The 20,372-nt window shown below is 37.7% G+C and overlaps 1 protein-coding gene across 2 annotated transcripts in view; it reads right to left on the bottom strand.

The window, feature by feature from the left end:
* Positions 1-5,766: 5,766 nt before the first annotated feature.
* The window catches only part of LOC140845920 (long-chain fatty acid transport protein 6-like), a 64,945-nt gene continuing 50,339 nt past the window's right edge, over positions 5,767-20,372 (bottom strand). For both annotated transcript variants that reach the window (XM_073221114.1, XM_073221116.1), the window contains 5 exons: positions 16,136-16,226; positions 13,255-13,453; positions 12,199-12,296; positions 10,919-11,049; positions 5,767-8,958 (listed from right to left, as the gene is read on the bottom strand). In XM_073221114.1, coding sequence (XP_073077215.1) covers positions 8,782-8,958; positions 10,919-11,049; positions 12,199-12,296; positions 13,255-13,453; positions 16,136-16,226 — 696 coding nt within the window. In that variant the 3' untranslated portion in view covers positions 5,767-8,781. The remainder of the gene's footprint in view (positions 8,959-10,918; positions 11,050-12,198; positions 12,297-13,254; positions 13,454-16,135; positions 16,227-20,372) is intronic.

Below are 20,372 nucleotides of genomic sequence, written 5' to 3'. Positions count from 1 at the left end.
CTGAGGAATGACTGGTGGTTAACATGGGGGAGGGGGTTAGGGGTGGAGTGAAACAGGTGAGGAGTATAAAGAGGCACAAAATCTCAATCATAATATAAATTAGTCATGGAAATGAAAGTATAGCATACAGAATATCGTCAATAGTTTTGTAACATCTTTCTATGTTGACAGTAACTACACTAGTTGGGGTGAGAATTTAATAATGCATATAACTGTTGAATCATGTTATATACTTGAAACTAATATTTTATACATAAACTATACTTCAATAAAAATGTATCAACAACCAAAACCAAAAACCATTATGTAAATAATACTCTAAAATTGTCTCAGCCTTTTCCACAGACCCAAGTCCCTGTTTCATTATATTTCAGATATACCCATATTTTTCAAACCCCGAATTGATACATAAGTCAGTAGATGTTATTTGTGTTGAAAGTTTAATGACAAAAAAGTCATTAATTCCTCTCCTTCAGCAAGTAAAGAAGGTTATAAAATGTGGGCCATGACTGGCGAGCATATCAGGCCATAAACTCAGGTTTGGGACTGAAACCAGGCTTGGTCCTGTTGACCGCTTCGGGCTGGTATCTGCTGACTTCTCCATCATCCCACTGATGCCAGGGTTCTTGTTTGTGGAGTCAAAGAATGAACTTAGCAAACAGTCAAAGTAGGAGAGCCAGGGAGACTTTTATTCAGAGAGAGAGAGAGAGGACAGAGCTACTGGCTCACGCCAGAAGGGGACAAGAGAGTCCATAGTTGTGCATTGTTTAGGGGTTTTATAGGCAGTTGAGGATATTTGGGAACATGAAAAAAAGGCTTAAGAGTGTGGACTTGTTAATTGGTCCCTGAATATTTAGAATTAACTTAACATAAGGTATTTCCTGCCTTGATTTTTCTCTGGGATACCCTGCAACTTGGTCTGGGAGCATATCAAAAGGCCACCTGCCCAGCTCCCAAGGTGGGCTAATGTCTTGTCTATTTGCTAAAGAGTAAGTTTAAATGCAATCTTGTCTTTAAGGTAGAATCCTTCCTGCCTTTTACTATGTTGTTTACAGTTGGGTCTGCATGCTAAATTAGTTGCCCAGTTTGCAAAATTACCTCATCAGATCTAAAGGAGGAAAGACAGCACATAGGCCTGGACCTTCAGCATGCTACAGTGAATCTTACAAAGGATTACAAATGATTAGCATAATAAAAACATGTGCTACTCTTCTTTATCTGGGGAATATTAACTGATCTCACTGAAGAATGACTCTAGAACTAATGTCCAACACAGAGTTTTGGTAGGGGGTTTCCTTGCATGTAGTTACATTGCTCTGACTGTAAATGTCCTGCCTTGCTTTTTCCAGAGGCCCTCACCCTCTTCTGTCTAAGCCCATGGTCCCCTTCTCACCATTAGCTCAGCTGGTCTGCAGATCAAACCCTTGGCATGTCAATGGCAGCTGAGTCTTCCTCCTCCCCCAACTTCAAAGCTTTTTGTTCCCATTTCTTTTTCTTACTGCCATGCCTCTCTAAAAGGCTTGAAAAGTACCTGGGCTGCGCTCCCAAGCCATGCTGGCACAAGAACTCTCTCAACTACCTCAGACCCCTTTTGCCTACAACTGCCAGAGCGACTCCTACCCACGCCACGCCGTGCTGGATAAAGGGGCCCTTGAAGCTAGCTACCTCGCAGGGCTTCAGTTGAATTTGGGTTAACCACCCCCGCACCCCCCACAATGCTCTAAAGTTTCTAGTGTTCTTCTGTCCTGGTATTTGGCTCAGACATAAGCCAGGATACAAAGCTCACTTTCTGGGAATCACACCAATACCTAACCCCTTTGCATCTGGCCCCTTACCCCCCGCTATTCTGGCAGACTTGAATACCATCTCCAGAGGCAGGAAACAGGGGCTCTGACTGACTTGGCAGCTCAGAAGCTAAGTACTGACTTCTTTGTTCTGTGTTCTGCTACAATTAACAGGCCAACTTTAAGATAATGGATGCCTCTTGCTGTGGCTGGTTAAGAGGGCAGCATTTAATGTGGGGGAGGGGCGAGGGGCGAGACGGTGACTCCTGGATGAGTAGCAGGCGCTTACAAGTGCAGAGTCTTAGTCTCAGACTCATAAAGACAAGGAAACAGACAAATGTGAGAGCGAGGATTTGGAGCAGAAGCTCTTAAAATATGTGGAATTTTCTCAAAATGAACGAATTACAAAGTGAATTATGAAGTGAAAATGGCTCTACTTGGGAAGAAATAGGATTAGTGAGCTAAATCCAGGCTAGAATAGACACTGTATCTACTCAGGTGAGAAAGAAAACTGCTAGTTATGTAATCTTATGTATTGGAAGTTTTTCGATAAATGGTCAATTTTCAATTTTTTGAGTGCTCTGAGGAATGAAAAGTGCTGGGGTAGAAAAGAATTCACTCACATTTTTGCAGCTGTGTTCTTTCAGGTCCCATGGTTGCAATAGTAAAATTGCAGCATTTTACCTCAACAAAAAATAACAAAAATACAGAGAACCTGTCCTCACCACGAGTTTCAATGTGGAACCCAGATACCGTGAAATATTATGAGAGGAAGCTCTCTTTCTCTCTTTTTTTTTCAATTCACATTTTTTATATCGCTACTGAAATAGTACTTGTGTTTGGGTTGCACAACTGCATTTTTCAGAGCACAATGTGAACTTTATCCTGCATAGTAATGATGCTGGGGTTCTTGTTCGCGGAGCCGAAGAATGAGCTTCACAAACAGTCAAAGTAGGCGAGCAAGATACAGGCTTTTATTTAGAGATAAAGTGAAAGAACAGAACTCCTGGCTCATGCCAGGAGGGGACAAGAGAGTCCTTGGTGGAGAGTTGTCTAGGGGACTTACAGGCAGTTGAGAGACCAAGAGTTAAGGATGTGGATGGTCTCTAAGTGTTTATTTTCAAAGAGACACTACGTTTCTTATCAGTTTTGATCCTTTCTCAGAATAGCAGCTTCTTGGTCTGGGAGTATATCAGTCAAGGCTGCTTGTTTTGCTTTCAAGGTGAGCTGAGTTACTGACTTGATTAGGGCTGGAGGAGGAAAAGCAGCATCTGGGTAAAGTTAAAGATAAACGGCTTTTTAGCAGGCTAAAGTAAATTTTACAATAGTCTCATTTAATTGACACAAACAAGACATGGGCTATGCTGAGGTATTTTCCTATCTGGGGGATGTTCAAACATTCCTGGCCAGGTTATTCCTGGCTTTTTAGTTTTAACTAATCTTCACTGAAGAATGTTTATATTCCCTAGTTTGATATTTTACCTTAGAGAATTAATGTGACTCTTTGTTTAATTGTTTAATATGGAGTTTCGGAAGGGGTCTTTTTCCGGAGGCCCTCACCCTACTCTGACTACACCCACGGTCCCTGTCTCAGTAACAGGAAAAGAATTGGTGTTATGGTTTCCTGGCACCAGTAACTAATCTGCACGGTCCTGTGGAGAATGAAGTGCGGACTCCATAAAGGGAGCGATCGGATGCTGGCTGCCTGGGCTTGCTTGCCTGAGCCACAGGCTGACCCCTGCTGATACTGCGCCCTCAGGAATTTGACTGCCAGGGGCTGATACCCAGAGGGCAGCACAGCAGGGTGGAGCTATCCTTACCCATGTAATCTAGTTTGACATTTGGAGGTTTACTTAATCTATCTTTTAAAGTGCCATTTATCAAGGTGATGTGTGGCCAAATTTGCTCTTGTTTTCTCCACAAAAATGGCCACTTCTAGTTTTATTCTCATTTTCCCCTTCTGGCTACGGCTTGGAACTCTATCACTGGCAGCCTTGGTGCTTGACTTGCCTCCATTTCCCAGGAAAAAATTGATTCATTTGACTATGAATCTCCATTCGATCTAAATGTCTCTTTACATTTTCATATAACATGCAAGTAGATCACAATAGCTTCAAATAAAATTCTCTTTCTGGATTTCAGTAGAATAGGAAGGCAATTAAACCATAAAACCAAGCCAACTGGCCATTCAGAGACCACTTTTTTAAGCTTAATAGTTTGGCTTGCTTGTCAGTCACCAAAATATTTGACTAACGCAGGATTTGCAAGAGTAGGTTTAATCACTATCTTTGATATAAATCAGTCTGTTCATCTCTCATTGGTTTTCTTGGCAGCATCAAAAAAGAGTCGTCTTTTTTGCTTGCTAAATTCAGTCTGAAAGTGATTTGTTCACTATGTTATTGCCTTTTGGCATAAGCTCTTATGTCAGTATTTTTAGCTTGTTTGCATGAAAATATGTCTGGTCTCAATACTGCAGCTCTTAACATATGGAGAATTTACTTTAATTTTCTATTATGTCATTGACAATCTATAAAACATATGTCTGTAGGAAATGATATTTTTTTGGTCTTGTCTCCCCTTACAGATAATAAATAGTACATTCAAGAAATAGCACAAAGAAGAGCCATGGTGAAAAAGAAAGCAAATGTGTTCCTTAACTACTTCCATTCCCCAGTCTGGCAGCTGGGAGTCAGCCCAAGCCTACCTTTGACCCACCTGTCACTGGTATAGGTCCCTTATTCCCATCCATCATGCCCACTGAGGCCCAAGTATTCCCTCAGCTGTTCTTCCTCATTGAACCCTAATTCACAAACAGGTAGAAAGAAGTATAATCAATGGGCAATGCTCTGAGTATCTGTAGAGATTCTGTTTTGCAATATTTATTCAATGTCAAGGATTACAAGTTAAGTTAGCAGGTTGATGAACCCAGCAGCGATCCATTGTGAACTGGCCATGGTATATATTGGACCAGCCTTGAGCAGAGCCAGAGGATGCAAGGAAGCTGCGTAAGCAGGTAGCATGGGACCTCTCGGTTCCTCCCTGTTTCTGACTCGCAGAAAAGGGAGAAGACACGATGAGATATTGAGACAGGGACCGTGGGTGTAGTCAGAGAAGGGTGAAGGCCTCTGGAAAAATACCCCTACCAACACTCCACATTAAACAATTAAGCAAAGTCAGAGTCATATTAATTCTCTAAAGTAAAATATCAAACTAAGAATATAATCATTCTTCAACAAAGATTACTTAAAACTAAAAAGCCAGGAATAACCTGGCCTGGAATGTTTGAACATGCCCCAGATAAGAAAATACCTCAGCATAGCCCATATCTTGTTTGTGTCAATTAAATGAGGCTATTGTAAAATTTACTTTAACCTGCTAAAAAGCCGTTTATCTTTAACTTTATCCAGATGCTGCTTTTCCTCCTACAGCCCCTAATCAAGTAATATATAACCTGGGCAATTAATATCATAGGCAGGCCCAGCCGTAAACAACATAGTGAAGGGCAGGAATTCCATCTTGAAGATAAGAAATTAAGAAGTAAAATTCTTAATTTACTATTTAACAAACAGACAATAACTCAGCTCACCCTGAAAGCAAGACAAGCAGCCTTGATTGATATGCTCCCAAACCAAGAAACTGCTATTCTAAATTTCTTATGCTAACTCTACAAAATAGTCCAAAAACCTGATAACTCAGTGTCTCCTTAAAAATAAACATTTAGAGGCCATTTGGTGGGTCTGCATCCCTAGCTCTTTGTCTCTCAACCGCCTATAAATCCCCTAGACAGCGCACCACCCTGAGCTCTCTTGTCCCCCACTGGCTCATGCCAGGAGCTCTGTCTGTCCTCTCACTGCATCTCTCAATAGAAGTCTCCCTGGCTCTCCTACCTTGACTGTTTGCTATGTTCATTCTTCAACTCTGCAAACAAGAACCCCGGCATCAATATCGAAGATCTGAAAGGACCAGCCAGGGGACTCAAAACTTAACGGCTCAAGAGTGGTGCTGAGAATGCATCCCTCATATTTATTGATCAAAGAATTGTACACAATGATCTAAAGAGTGACTTAATGCCTAATGTATAACTAACCATAACTAGCTGCTTGACAGTCCCCAATCCCATGGAGCGGAACAATCCCAAAACGACAATGTAGGAACAGTCACGTTACATTGTGGAAATGAGGTCTAATTAAGATAACGTTTTTGAATATACATCAGAAGTTACAGAAAAACCAGTTAGAGTAGTTGAATCATATATCACAGTTGATTATTACTTTCCAGGCCCACCAGGCCCATAGGACCCCCATGTGATACTCCACATTTTAAAAAATTAACAGCTTTGAGATTTAATTCACATTCCATAAAACACATACTTTAAACATGTACAGTTCAGTGGTTTTTAGTTTATTCTGATTGTACAACTGTCACCACCACTACCTAATGTTAGGACATTTTCATCACCCCAGAAAGAAACTGTCATTCAGCCACTCCTCAGTCCTTCTTCCTCCAACCTCTGGCAAACAGTTACCTACTTTCTGTCCTTATAGATTTGCCTATTTTGGACATTTCATATTAGTGGCATCTTACATGTATTCTTTTATGAATGGCCTCTTTCATTTAGTGTGTTTTCAAGGTTCATCCATGTTTTAACATGTATCAGCACTTCACTCTTACTACTGATAAATAATATCTTTTCGGGAGGATCCATTAGCCTACCTTGCCGTTCATCATGCCCCTTCTTCAGGGCGTCCCCAGGCAATGACTGACTGACACAGAGCACAAAAGGGCAGCCCTTTGCGGCTGATTCATGCACCAGAGGTCAGCATGGGGAACAAATGGAACAGAGACTGAGACCACATCCTTGCCTAGCCTCTTCCCTGCCCTCTCCTGTTTACCAAACTCCCTTCTTGTCCTCCCCAGTAGATCAGACTCACGTGAATTCCCTCCTTGGGCTCTGCCTTAGGCAATCTGACCTAAGACCTAGGGAGAAAATCACACAATGCTGCTGACTTGTCTGAACTTTTGACCACTTCCCTTACAAAGTCTCCTGGGTTCCTACTCTAATACACTTCTCAAAGCAACGGCCCATCACTTCTTGTTTAAAACCTCCACCAAACCCTTCTCCTCCGTTATTTTTTTCCTGACAGAAACAGAAGCAATTAAAAAGGACCTTTTCAATCTTCCCACCAATAAACCTACCCCCATTTTTCAAATGTCCCTTTTTTAGCTTCCAAAGATTTCAAAGAGCTAAGAATTTGTAGAAAGAAATGTTTATTCAGCTTTATAGCACTTCAAAGGCACCTATAAATGAAAAATACATATGTAAAAGTGAAAGTATTTTTTTAGTGGGAAAGGTAAAGAAAAGCCAAGTTACCAATATAAAAATATCAATGTATTCATTCATCTAATACTTCCTTAAATAAAAAAAATCCATTCTCTTTTGTATGATGGGAGAATGGATATGCTTAGACTTACTTTTTAAAAAATGTTCCTCTTAGGAGGCCATGGCTATGGCTGGGTTTCCATAATCCCTGACACAAGTTAGTAGCCAAGGCCAAAGTAAGTCTGAGAAGTTGCTGGTTGTGGAGGCCACTCCAGGACAAGTTTCATCAGAATTCATGTGAAAACAGCATCGAGTTTGTTCAGCACCTGGAGTGCCAAACTTTATTTCATTTTCTCATTTAATCATTACAAGAACCCTCAATTTGGTATTGTTTTTGTATTTGTAGATCGGGATGCTTTCTGTCTGATATAGTAAGTGCCTTCTGTGCCACAAAGTGAATAAATAGTAGACAACAGAGAAACACCCCCCCAAAAAAAATGTTCCTCTTAAAATTCCTGGTTTTCATAAAATTGACTACATTTTCTTTTTTTTTCATTCTAAAGTTTGACCCTTTATTTCCATGCTATTTATGGTTAACTTTTACATTTTAAAAATAATTTAACTTCAAAACATGTTTTCTTAACAATGATTAAAAGGAACTATCTGCAACTTCTCTTTCAATGAACATGGTCTCTGTGGCATGGATAGGCAACATGAGGCAAGGCCACTGTTACTTCTGGCTGTACAGAGAATTAGGATTACGGGCACAGGAGCTTCCTGCTGGATCCTACTCTGCTTCTTAGCTCAGCACCCGTAGCCCCCTCCCATGGAGGCTAATGCACTATAGTAAGAGAATCACTCACAGAGTTTTAGCTGGAAGCAAACGCTGGGGTTTGGTGCTTCCAACCTGAGGTTAAGTACACCTGTGCTTATTACACCACCCTTGTAATACAGTTTCCAGTTAACTACTCACAAACCCATTCACACTCAAAGCTCTTTCTGCCTCTGATCTTGGTGGTAATACCTCGGTTCTATTCTAGTCTATTGTTTCCCTGTATTCCCAGGGGTTTCTACAGCTCTGTTGGATTTTATTGTTAATTTTATCCCATTATACATTCTTCAAATCTCCTACCAGCTTTCCTGCTTTGCTGCTTCATGTATTTATATTTCTCCTATCACCTTAAGATGAGTTTAAGTTAAGGGAGATATGAGTGCATATGCATTTAGTTGTCAGCTTCCTTTGACTAGAAGTTTGAAGCTAAAAACATCAGAATGAAACCTAAAACACATATTAATGAAGATGATGTTACTGAGTTACAAGATAGGGCACACAAATATTTGAATAAAATGTAATCACTTATTCAAAACTAGAAACTTTATTTAAAAAGTCCTTTTTAGATGTATCTAAACTGCTAACCACTTATTATTTAAAATCTTTAAGATTAAGGCAAATACTTATACACTGAATCCCCAAGTAAAAATACTAACCAACTGAAGTTTGTTGTCCATTAAAACAAATTAAAGTTCTTAATTAAAGAATAGCTGTTGCAAATTAAGGAAATACAGCACATGCTTAATTAACATCAGTTCCCTTTCCCTATATCATATTAAAAATTCACACACTCTCTTCTCACCTCTCCTAAGAAAGCATTTGAACATCCCATATATAAAAAAACCTTAAAGTTTGATCTCCCCTAATATTATTTGATCATAAAGTTCTTTCGTCAGTGGAACATAAGATTTTTTCAAGTTATCCATGAAGTAAAGTGGATCAGAAATTTCCAGTGGACTAAATCCTTCTTCCACCAGCTGAAACTTCTGTACTTTGAATGTCCCCGTTGTTTCCATATTTTCCTATAAAGCAATTACCAGGATTAGTAGAATCACTTCGTATTATTTATTATTTTATTACTATAAACAATACTTTGAAGAACATCTTTGTATATAACATTTGTGCGTCTTTATTTCCTAAGGAAATATATTCCTGGAAATGAAATTACTAAAGATATATGCAAATTCCAAGAATCTGAGCACACGTTTACATTACATTGTTTTCCAGAGAGTTTATGTAACCAATTGTGCTTCCACAAGCAGAATGAAAAGACCAATTTAACTGTATCCCAACCATACTGAGTAATATCACATTTACAATTTTTTGGTACATGTATTGGCAACAATAATCCTTTTTTAATTTGTGCTAAACAGAGTTTGAATAAGATAGTTGCTTTATTCATTTTGTCAGAAGTAACAAAGTTTTGCATTGCTTATATCAGATCATTTATTATAATTCATTTGTTAAATAAGTATTTTGACTGCCCACTAGCTTCATGCACTGTGCTTACTACAGCAAACACTGTAATAAACACTAGTCATGGCACAAGTTCTTTTAGGTGTTAAATGATACCAAAAACATTTTTAAATTTGTACAAGCCTGGTTTAGTCTTCTTCTAAGGTGCCAAAATATTTCTCTTGCTTAATGAAAGTAAATTTTAAGTTGCCCTAGGGGAAAATGTTAAAAACATTGTTTGGTCCATCAACTTTCTACTCCCTATAATACATTTTTTTGGGGGTGGTGTCATAAATGGGCAACAGGAAGGATCCTGGTAGTCTTGTTATTGATGCATGAAGCTACACAGGTGATAAAATTGTACAGAACTTAATACACACACACAAATAAGTGTAAGCAAAACAGGAGATTTTAATACAATAGGTTGATTAGATCAATGTCCATATCCTGGTTTTAATAGTTTCAAAAAATGTTACCATTGGAGGGAACGAGGTAAAGGGCAGATACAGGATCTCTCTGTATTATTTCTTGTAACTGCATGTAAAGCTACAATTAGCTCAATATAAATTTCAATTAAAAATGTGTTACTTGTTTCATATTTACTTCCCTTTAGTATTTCAACAGATTGTTATGAAAATAATCAGAGGCAATGTGTGAAGCTCTTACAGATTAAAACAATTATGTGGATACAATTGACATTTATGACAGTTCAGACAATGTGCCCCATTGGTCAAGAGGTGACATATACCAAGATTGCTCATCAAATGCTTTCAAGGTGAATCTGATGCCATTTCTTGCACTATCAGGGATCTAATCACGACATGACAAATACATCGTGAAAAATTCTGTGTGATTGGATGTTAAGAGATGATGAGTTCTAGTTTCAGGAAGTGATATTTGAGGCACAATATTAAATAAGTGATGGCTGAATAAATGAGTAAGAAAATTTAGCAAGTTGCTGAGTAGGTCTGTGTCTTTTTATTGCACTTTATCTCAGTAACCTAACAAGAGAAAGCCCACTCCTCAAAGCAAATGAATTCAGAATTCCCCCAGTGAGGATAAAAACTAAAAGTAGAATTGCTTGAGGCAATTGCTTTTAGGTTCTGCACACATCCTGCAGACATCTTGACGTCAGCTTTCTGGGACCTAGTTTTAGGCACACGACACCCAATGCCTTCACAAGGCCTGTGTTAAGCCGTGGTTTTTGGCTTGCCACCATTACTAGGACTATCATTTCTGCTCTGAGGGCTTGATTAAAGAGGAAGAGAGCAATTTTATAATTAGGACAAAAGCAAGGATCCTGGCATTTCATCACGTTTCCTTCTATCATTAGGCTTCAACTATGGCATAAATTAGCACCCCCATGATTTACATTATTCTTGAAATGTTCTAATGTAAATAAAGTGCTCCTATTAGTTAAAAGAGAAAATATTCTTTTGTAGTTAAACTACCTCCTGGATTCCTGGTTTTAAATCTGATGGGAAAGTAAAATTACCTGAATTCCTCAAATTCAGACAGTAAAATTACCTGAATTCTTAAAAATCGTGGACAGGCATAAGGTGGCAGATATGTTACAACTTGTTCATAAATGTTTTCCAAGTCTAAAGACTTATTTGGTTTTAAAATAATAGAAGCCATTCCTGCTTTTCCTTCATGATCTGAAAAATGAAGTTTGAAATAGAGTCACTTTTACAAGTAATAGTGGATTTAAAAAATAATCCTATTAATTACATACTAATTGTTGCAAATAGAGATATTAAATCATTGCAGCAATAACAATGAAATACTAGCATCAACGAGGGGCATCTGATTTCCTAAGCATGAATCCCTCCCTAGAAATCATTTAGGAACAAGGAAGGGCAAGTCTGTCCTTAATTGTCTAACTACAAAAATGGAACAGATGGAATGGAAAACACAATAAATGACTCATAATTTGCATCCTTTAGTATAAAATATTAAGAAGAAACAACTATTTAAAGACAAACATATTTCAGAGACGTGTCCATGTTAAGCATCGATGCAAAAAATAAAGGGTATGTTTTTAAGTTGAAATACTAGAGGCTGGTATTCCCATAACTAATTTCATAGATCACTTACTGCTTCTCATGCCACCTATTGGTTTTTCCAGGGAATCAGAACTCCTGCAGCACTTCTCCAGCCCTCAGTGGCTGTCTATTAGAGTCTAAATGCCCTTCCTCTGTTCCCCCATCCAAACACTCCCACCCCCAGGATCCCCTGGACCTACAAACATTAGTTGGGAAACAGGTCATTTGTTATAAAAAAAAAAGTGTGGTGTGAGAGTGAGAGCACAGGGACAGTTGTCCTATGATTTCAAGTTGGCCACATTTTTTTGACATTTCTACGATCATGAGACAATCCTTACATGCATCTTTATAAAAAATAAAGGTTGCCAAACAGATTTTAAACTAATTTTAAAAAGAGGTCAGTAGTATTAAACAGTTAAACTAGAACATATTCCTTTCTTAGTGGCATGCGTGAACTCTAGTCATAAACAGAAAAATAATAGATTATTGAAAAGCTGTAACTATTTTCAAGCAATGAGTCACTGACCTGAATTTTCAAACTTTGCTTAAAAATACACACATACACTGAAATTCATTTGGTGCCTTCCCCCTGATGGGACCTTGAAGATGGTTACCTTGGCCCAGGGCATTGCTTGCCGAGACAAGACTAAGATATTTATTTTAATATATAATAAATGAAATTTTGAATTAGTAAGATCATTGCAAAACTAAAGTGGGATATTCTTTTCTGAGAATCTTTCCAAACCTGAAATATATTCATACCTGGCACAGCCACACCATAGATGTTTGCTTCCTGTATGAAATCCAACATGCCAATAATATCCGCCACCTCTGTGGTTGCAACATTTTCCCCTTTCCATCTAAATAAAAAACAAGATCTGGATTTGAAGGACTAAGTACCCAGTTTTAGTTTTAGGGACCTGCCTCTGGTTCTGTGCAAGCACCTATTAACCAAAAATGATGGAGTCATTCAAAATGAAGGCATTTCTTAGGAAACACTTTGCTGATAAATCAAAATTAGTGTATCTGTGTTTTAGCTAAATTTACTTTATCTATGTCCCATTGCTATATAATAACTTACTTATAAAATGTGTTTCTATAAGTCATAAAAAACAAAATAATGATAAGTCCCTCTTTATTTTATAATATAACAGGTATAAAAAACTCCCTGTTTCTAATAATAGAGATAGAAAAGATTGAAAGAAAAGCTGTAGTTGTCTTTCAGTGAACTGACCCCCTCTAATTTCCAGGAGAGCCCCTTTGGCTCTTTTAATGTGTATGAATGAATATTTTATTTTAATTAAAATAATTGTATATAAAGTGAGTTTATAATTTTGCCCAAGATGAGGAAAGAGAAGTATAATTCATTTATTCATTTGAGCATTTTCTAATGCCTGCTGTCCTTCACTGTTCTGTAGTCATTAACTAGTAAAGCAAAATGATTTCCATAAGCCCAAAATAATCTTAAGGAATTAAAAAAGAAAATATAAGAATGGGAAATTTTGCTGTTTCAGCAGGTGAAGAATTATACCAATTTGACCAAGTTGATTTTTATTATTTATTATTTCTATTATTTCTATTATTATTATTATTAAATATACTATTTAGTGAACCAAATTGACTCATTTTTAAAAAATTATAAAAATTGACATCAATAAACAACTGCTGTTTCAATTTAGAAAAAAGATGGCCAATGAATTTTTACATGGGGAGACATTATTGTCATCAAAGAGCATGTGGTCTGTAAGTTTTCCATGGAGCCTTGCTCAGACAGTGGACCACAATCACAGGACAAGCAGGACAGCTGGTAATTCTTACCTAAAAGTATCTCCAATACGGTCCCAAAAATAAAGGAAATTCTCCTGATCTTGGACCATCAAATCTCCGGTGTTAAAGTAAACATCTCCCTTTCTAAAAACATCACAAAGCAACTTCTTTTCTGTGTGCTTCTTGTTCCCAGCATAACCAAAGAAAGGATTCTTGGCATTCACTTGAGAAATGAGAAGGCCAGGTTCTCCTGTGAGAGAAAGGCGTTTTTCAGTGATCTGATTACAGCTAACTGTACACACCATGCATGTGCCTAACTTATACCTCACCAACACAGCCTGAGCTGCTTCTCTTACTTTCCTCTGGACCTATTTTCAGGATACTTGATATCATTTACTCCGCATGCCTACATCTAGTACATCCTTTCATGCATTGCCACACACACAATATCCTTTGGAAAAACTAACAAAGAGAAAATTGAATGTAAGGAAAGGTATATTAAATTTATCTTACATCTTCAGTAGATAGACCAAAGGCTACTTTTCTTTTGGATTACACAGATTTTATCACTTTTATATATTTAGCTATATAAATAACCATAATAATAGTTTTAATTGAATTGAAGATAATGATAGTAGCAATGTTTATTGGGCACTTACTATGCTGTTTATTCTTCACAGAATTCTTTTAAAATTAATAATTGACACCCCTATTTTACAGGCAAGGAACCATGGCCTCCCAGAAGAGTGAAGTTACCGAAGTTCAATAGATATGAATGGACCTAGAACTCAAATTCAAGTCTCTATGATTTTGCTACAAGGTTTCTGTACAATACAATCTCTGATCTACTTAATACATTATTAGTAGCTTATGAAAATGTCTTATTCCTCTGGGACGTTGTCTGGAAATCCTCAATGGGCAAGAGATAAGACACGAAATTTATTAGTTATACTTGTTTTCAGACATATTTTCTGAAATAATTTTTCAGTCAGATTTATTCAAATTACTTAAGATTTTGCCCAATCATCTGCACGGTGAAAAACTATTCCTAAAAGAATGTTGTAGCGAAAGGGCAGAAGCAACCATCAACCAGAGTGTTTCAAGGCCACTGTCGACTAGCTTTGACCCCGGCGAAGAAGAGGTAAAAACATCCCTCTGGCTAGCTGCCGCTGAATTCCAGCAAACTGCAAAGCAATTTATGTCAGTTTAACACTCTATTCAACTTCATGGCTCCCACCCCTTTACATCCTGGCTTCCCAGGGCACAGGTGCCGCTGGCCAAGCCTGGGGGCTCTGCTACAGCAGGGGCCCCTCACTGCCATCACCAGCACCATCAATTTCAGCACCCTCATAACCACCGCATGGTGACACTTAACGAGCACTTTCTGCCTACCAGTCACCGTTCTGAGGGCTCTACACATGTACCCCATCTGACCCTCACCACAAACCTGTAAGACAGACCCTCACATTCTCTTCATTCTACAGGTGAAGAAACTGGGGAAGAAAAAGGAATTTTCCTGCTGCCACAGAGCTGCCAAATGCTATGGTGGAAGTATTTTTTAAGCAGGTCCATCTGACTCACCCACACCTCTCCTCCATCGCATATCCCGTCAGTCTACATTCTCTATACTTCAGAAATTTCCAAGCCTCTTCTATTCCCCTTAAGCTTTATGTTCTTTGCTGTTTTTACAGATGAAAGTTTCTTCCCTGAGAAATTAATTATTCCAAGTGCTTAAAAAGGTCATAGTGTATTCTTATTTATCCCTGCTAGGCATGATTTATGCAACACACAATGCTTTACTGGGAAAAACATTGAATAACCCCTAACAAGAACTAGAAAAGAGTTAAATCAGATATGTGGTGACAATCCGCTTCTTAACAAACACTGAGGTTTACATAAGCAGTTTGAGGATTCAAGTTCCATTGTCAGATATTATTGGAATTGCAATAAATAAATCTCACTAGAAAAGTATGTTTAAATAAAGTTCTTTGCAAACTCTTTAGAAATGGCTTCTCTTCTGGATACTATCTATAAAGTTGAATGCCTGTAGGCTTAAAAAATTCAGAGGACTGGGAAATTTGCTTTTTTATTAGATACAGCTTACATTTTTTTCCAATCTTCCAGCTACTAGAAAAAAAAACAACAAAAAACTTCATTTACAGTTTGAAGTAAAGATTTAAAGGACATCACCTGAGAAGTAACTTAAACATATTCTGAGACAGTGAAAAGTTAATTTTGGCCTGCTTTATTCAGACTGGACTTTTAAACAATTCTAAGTGTGTATCTCTACACTTAACTTTCTAGATTGATGATACGCTGTAGCAAGTTAATTCAGGCATTTGCTTTCATTAACATTTCTAACCAAAAATGATCAGAAAGTCTCCCCTGGTGGAGGAGGAGAGTGAGAGGAGAAAGAGGAGACGGTACCGAGACACATGCCAGACCCGCCACAGGGCTTTACATACACCGTCCCGTTTCCTTGTCAGCAGTAGCCTCATGAGGTAAGTAATGTCACCTCTACTCTACACATGAAGACAACGAGACTCAAACAGGTTGGGCGCCCTGTCTGAAGCTGAACAGTTTCTCATCGTGTGAGCCCAAGTCAGCCTGCCTTTCCCCCATACCTAGAAGGATAAGTCATTTCTCTTTATATTACACTTGGATGATACAGGACGATAGACATACACCACGGTTAGAAACTGCAAGTGGTGAATTAAAATTATGAGCCGAGTAGTATTCACTTTTAAATTTTAATAATTTACCACCAGAGCAACCCACGTGGGGCCCCTAGCATCTAATAATTAAACAATTCCACCTGCACTGAAATTCCAAGTTACATTGAAATAACCATTCCTTCTTTTAATTCAACAGTAATTAAATAGAAATGCAAAAACTCTACCCGAGGAAACCTCTTCAAACATGAGAGTCTTACCTTTTTTCACACGACTGCACCAGCCCTGTTCATTTCTAATGGGCTCATCTTTCTGAAAATCATACTCTATCAAGTCAAAAGTGAAAAAAAGCTGCAAAAACAAAAACACACAAACGAAAACAAGGTTCTGTGCAGTGACCTCTACTGGTAGTAAATTTTATGCTCGTCAATTGAAACAATGAATTAAAATGTGGTTTCATTAAAATAAGTAAACTTGACTAATGAAAAATGAAATAAACACCCAAAAGTCAAAACTACAGGTATCAGTAAGCAGCACTCACGGACTGGCATTTGCTTTCATTTCTTTTATGCTGCCCGTTACCTTAGCAGAACATGGTTCAGTGTGACCTTAAATAAAGTGATGTCAAGCAATCACAAGTGAGCTCAATTACATCCTCTACCAACCACAGGTAGGAGGGCCACTTCCATGCCTTCTCTTTGGAGTCATTCAAAACATCCCTGGAAATGGGAAGTTTCAGCAGAACTAAAAGTAGACTGTGTGAATGGAAGCATTTTGTTGTCTATTTTTAACTTGCAAGCCCTTGAAAGGGGACTTTTACTTTGACCTTTTCTCTAGGCTTTCATTCCAACATCCCTAAGCGGACACTCAGTTCATCTGTGCCCTGCTGTGCTGTGAGACAGTGAATTTGGTGGGACATACCCTCATCACATGGGTAAACAAGCTAATTGGGCATCTGTCCTTATCCCCAAATATTTCCTGCTCCTCTGCTCCTGTAATGTCCACGTTGCCATGTCATGTAGATTCATAGATCTGCTAAAATCTGACCCCGGAGAGAATTGCAGGTTACTTCAGTCCAACCTCCTCTCTTTATAAGAAAATTGAGGTTTTCCTGATCAGTGAAACAAACGATCTTCTTAAATAAGCTGAACTAGAAAGCAGTAACCTAAAGCAGAGGTAGTAAGAGGAAGTAAGAAAAAAATAAGAAGGAAGGACAAACAGGAGAGAGAAAAAGAGGAGAAGGATGGGAAGGAGAAAAATGAATATAGATCAAAAAAGTGGAAAAAGATGAATCAGATTAATGAGATAAATATGACAATATTACTATCAAAGACTAAACACAAACTTCTCTGGTTTTTAATCTCAGTAAAATCAGCATGTAAACAGAATCACAATTCATTATTTGAATTAAAATGTATATGAGAACACAACTAATATTGATTGAGCACTTACTCTATGCCAGACACTGTGCTAAGAGCTTAAGAGTAGAATTTAGTTTGACCATCATAACATCCTATGAGGAAGAAATTAGTTTTACCCTATTTTAAGATGAGGGCCAGTGAAAGAGGCGGCAAAGCAAGTATATTGTTATTCTCAACATAAAGATTCTTTATTAAAATGCCAGCCTGCATTCTGTTAGCCTCTGTAATTGAGATAACAGCATATTGACCACTTGCCTAATGACTAGTAAAGAGAAAGACTCCAAAAGTTCTGAACTGCATTTATCAACTTAACCAAACAAGAATTGAGCCCTGTTTATTACCCGTTCTTTTCTTCCCTGTTTTAAAATGCTTTATATTTTGAAAAAATTTGCCCAGCAACTGGTGATACCAGCTTTGCTGGTATTTCTTTCATATTAGTTTGGCAAATACATGCGTGAGCGAGATTCACTCCATGATAATCACTGCTCAGTGTGGCTGTTCTCAGATACAGGGAACTTGATGGTCAGAAATTTGGTAACTTTGTAATGAAAATGAAATTGAATCTTCACAACATCTAGAAGTAGCCTGAACTGGAGCAGTAAGTGTGAAGATACAGGGTTTTCTATTATTTTTCTGCCTTTGAGAGGTCCAGTCAGATTACAAAAATGGCTGTATTACTTTTTGGTGTTAAGGTGTATGAGTTCTTTATATGTTTTGGATGTCAAGCCCTTATTGGATAAATCATCAGTGAATATATTCTCCCATACTGTAGGTTGTCTTTTTGTTCTGTTGATGGTGTCCTTTGCTGTACAGAAGATTTTTAGCTTGATTTAGTCCTACTTGTTCACTTTATATGTTGTTTCCCTTGCCCGAGGAGATGTGTCCAGGAAAAATTGCTCATGCTTATGGTCAAGAGACTTTTGCCTATGTTTCCTTCTATGAGGTTTAAGTTTCATATCTTACATTTAGGTGTTTAATCCACTTTCATTTTACTTTTGCGTATGGAGGTAGACAATAATCCAGTTTCATTCTCTTGCATGTAGCTGTCCAGTTTTTCCAACACCAGTTACTGAAAGAACGTCTTTTCCCCCTTGTATATTCATGGCTCCTTTATAGTATATTAATTGACCATATATGCTTGGGTTTATATCTGGGTTCTTTATCCTGTCGTTGATCTATAGGTATGTTCTTGTGCCAGTACCATACTGTTTTGATTACAATAGCTTTGTAGTATAGCTTGAAGTCAGGGAGTATAATACCCCCAGCTTTGTTCTTCTTTATCAGGATGGCTTTGGCTATTTGGGGTCTTTTGTGGTTCTATACAAATTTTAGCATTATCTGCTTTAGTTCATTAAAAATGATGGTATTTTGATAGGGATTGCACTGAATCTGTAAATTGCTTTGGGAAGCATTGCAATTTTGGCAATATTAATTCTTCCTATCCATGAGCACAGAATAGATTTCCATTTATTTGTGTCTTCTTTAATTTCTCTCATTAGTGTCTTATAGTTTTCAGAGTACAGATCTCAATAAAAAAATGGGCAGATTAAAAAAATTTTTCTCAATTAAAAAAATTACATAAAAAAATACATAAAAAAACAAGAAAAATCATTTTTCTAAAGAAGACATACAGATGATCAACAGACACATGAAAAGATGTGCCTAATCATCAGGAAAATGCAATCCAAACTGCAATGAGATATCACCTCACAACAGTTAGAATGGCCACTATCCAAAAGACAAGAAATAACAAATGTTGGCAAGGATGTAGAGAAAAGGGAACTCTCCTACACTGTTGGTGGGAATGTAAATTGGTACAGCCTCCACGGAAAACAGTATGGAGGTTCCTCAAAAACTAAAAATAGAAATACCATATGACCCAGGAATTCCACTTATAGGAATTTACCCAAAAATCCAAAATCCCTGATTTGAGAAGATACATGCACCCCTATTTTTACTGCCACATTATTTACAACAGCCAAGATATGGAAGCAACCCAAGTGTCCAACAATCGATGAATGAATAAAGAAGATGTGGAACAAATACTCAATGGAATATTATTCAGCCATAAAAAGGAAATCCTGTCATTTTTCAACAACATGGATGGACCTAGAGGTATTACACTAAGTGAATTAAGCCAGATGGAGAAAGACAAATACTATATTATTTCACTTATTTGTGGAATATAAATACAAAGCAAAACAGAAAGAACAAAATAGCAGTGGACTCATAGACACTGAGAACTGACTGGTGGTTACCATGGGGGAGGGGTCGGGGTGGGTGGGTGGGGAGAGTAAAGGGGATAAAAGGGCAGAAAAATTCTCAATCATAATATAAGTTGGTCACAGGGATGGTAGTACAGGATGGAGAATATAGTGAATGGTTCTGTAACATCTTTCTACATTGACAGATAGTAACGACACTAGAGAGGGTGAGTATTTAATAATATGGGTAACTGTTGAACCACTGTGTTGTATACTTGAAACCAATATGACTGTATATCACTAGTACTTCAATTAAAAAAAAGGCTGTGTTGTAACAACATAAATAAAAAAATAGATATAATGCCTTCTAAAACATATGCACATGTACAGATACACGTAGAGGTATAGTAAAGGTGTTTAGAGCACAGCAGCAGGGGGTCCCCTTCATAACACATGAGGTGAATGGAGGCCTAGAACTGCATGGTACATGCCCATGTGGCTGTATGCACAGGCCCTTGGAGTTCTCACACATACCTGTATGCCTTTGCATATTCAGATCCCTAGTCCCTAAAAGATGCCTATTTTTAAGACAATAAAAAAAGCATAGAAAGATATGATGAAAATGAGCCTTTGTATGAATTCCCATATTTTATCTTTCCTATTGTATCTATGGATTTATGGCTGTGAAAGATGAGAGAATTTGTACTTAAGTGTTACAAGTATTCTTACATTGTCAGGATTTGTACTTGTATCCCACCTATAAACATAATTCAGAGCTGTTCAATCTGTATTTAAACAAACCCAAACTTTTTAACTGTTGGTGATTCCTTCATTTCTAAGTTCTGCTTTGCATTCAGGTCGACCAAAAATTT

The sequence above is a fragment of the Manis javanica genome, chromosome 14 (genome assembly GCF_040802235.1).
Source record: "Manis javanica isolate MJ-LG chromosome 14, MJ_LKY, whole genome shotgun sequence".
Lineage (NCBI taxonomy): Eukaryota > Metazoa > Chordata > Mammalia > Pholidota > Manidae > Manis > Manis javanica.
Note: the sequence above shows the minus strand (reverse complement) of the source record. Positions and strands in the feature narration are given on the sequence as shown.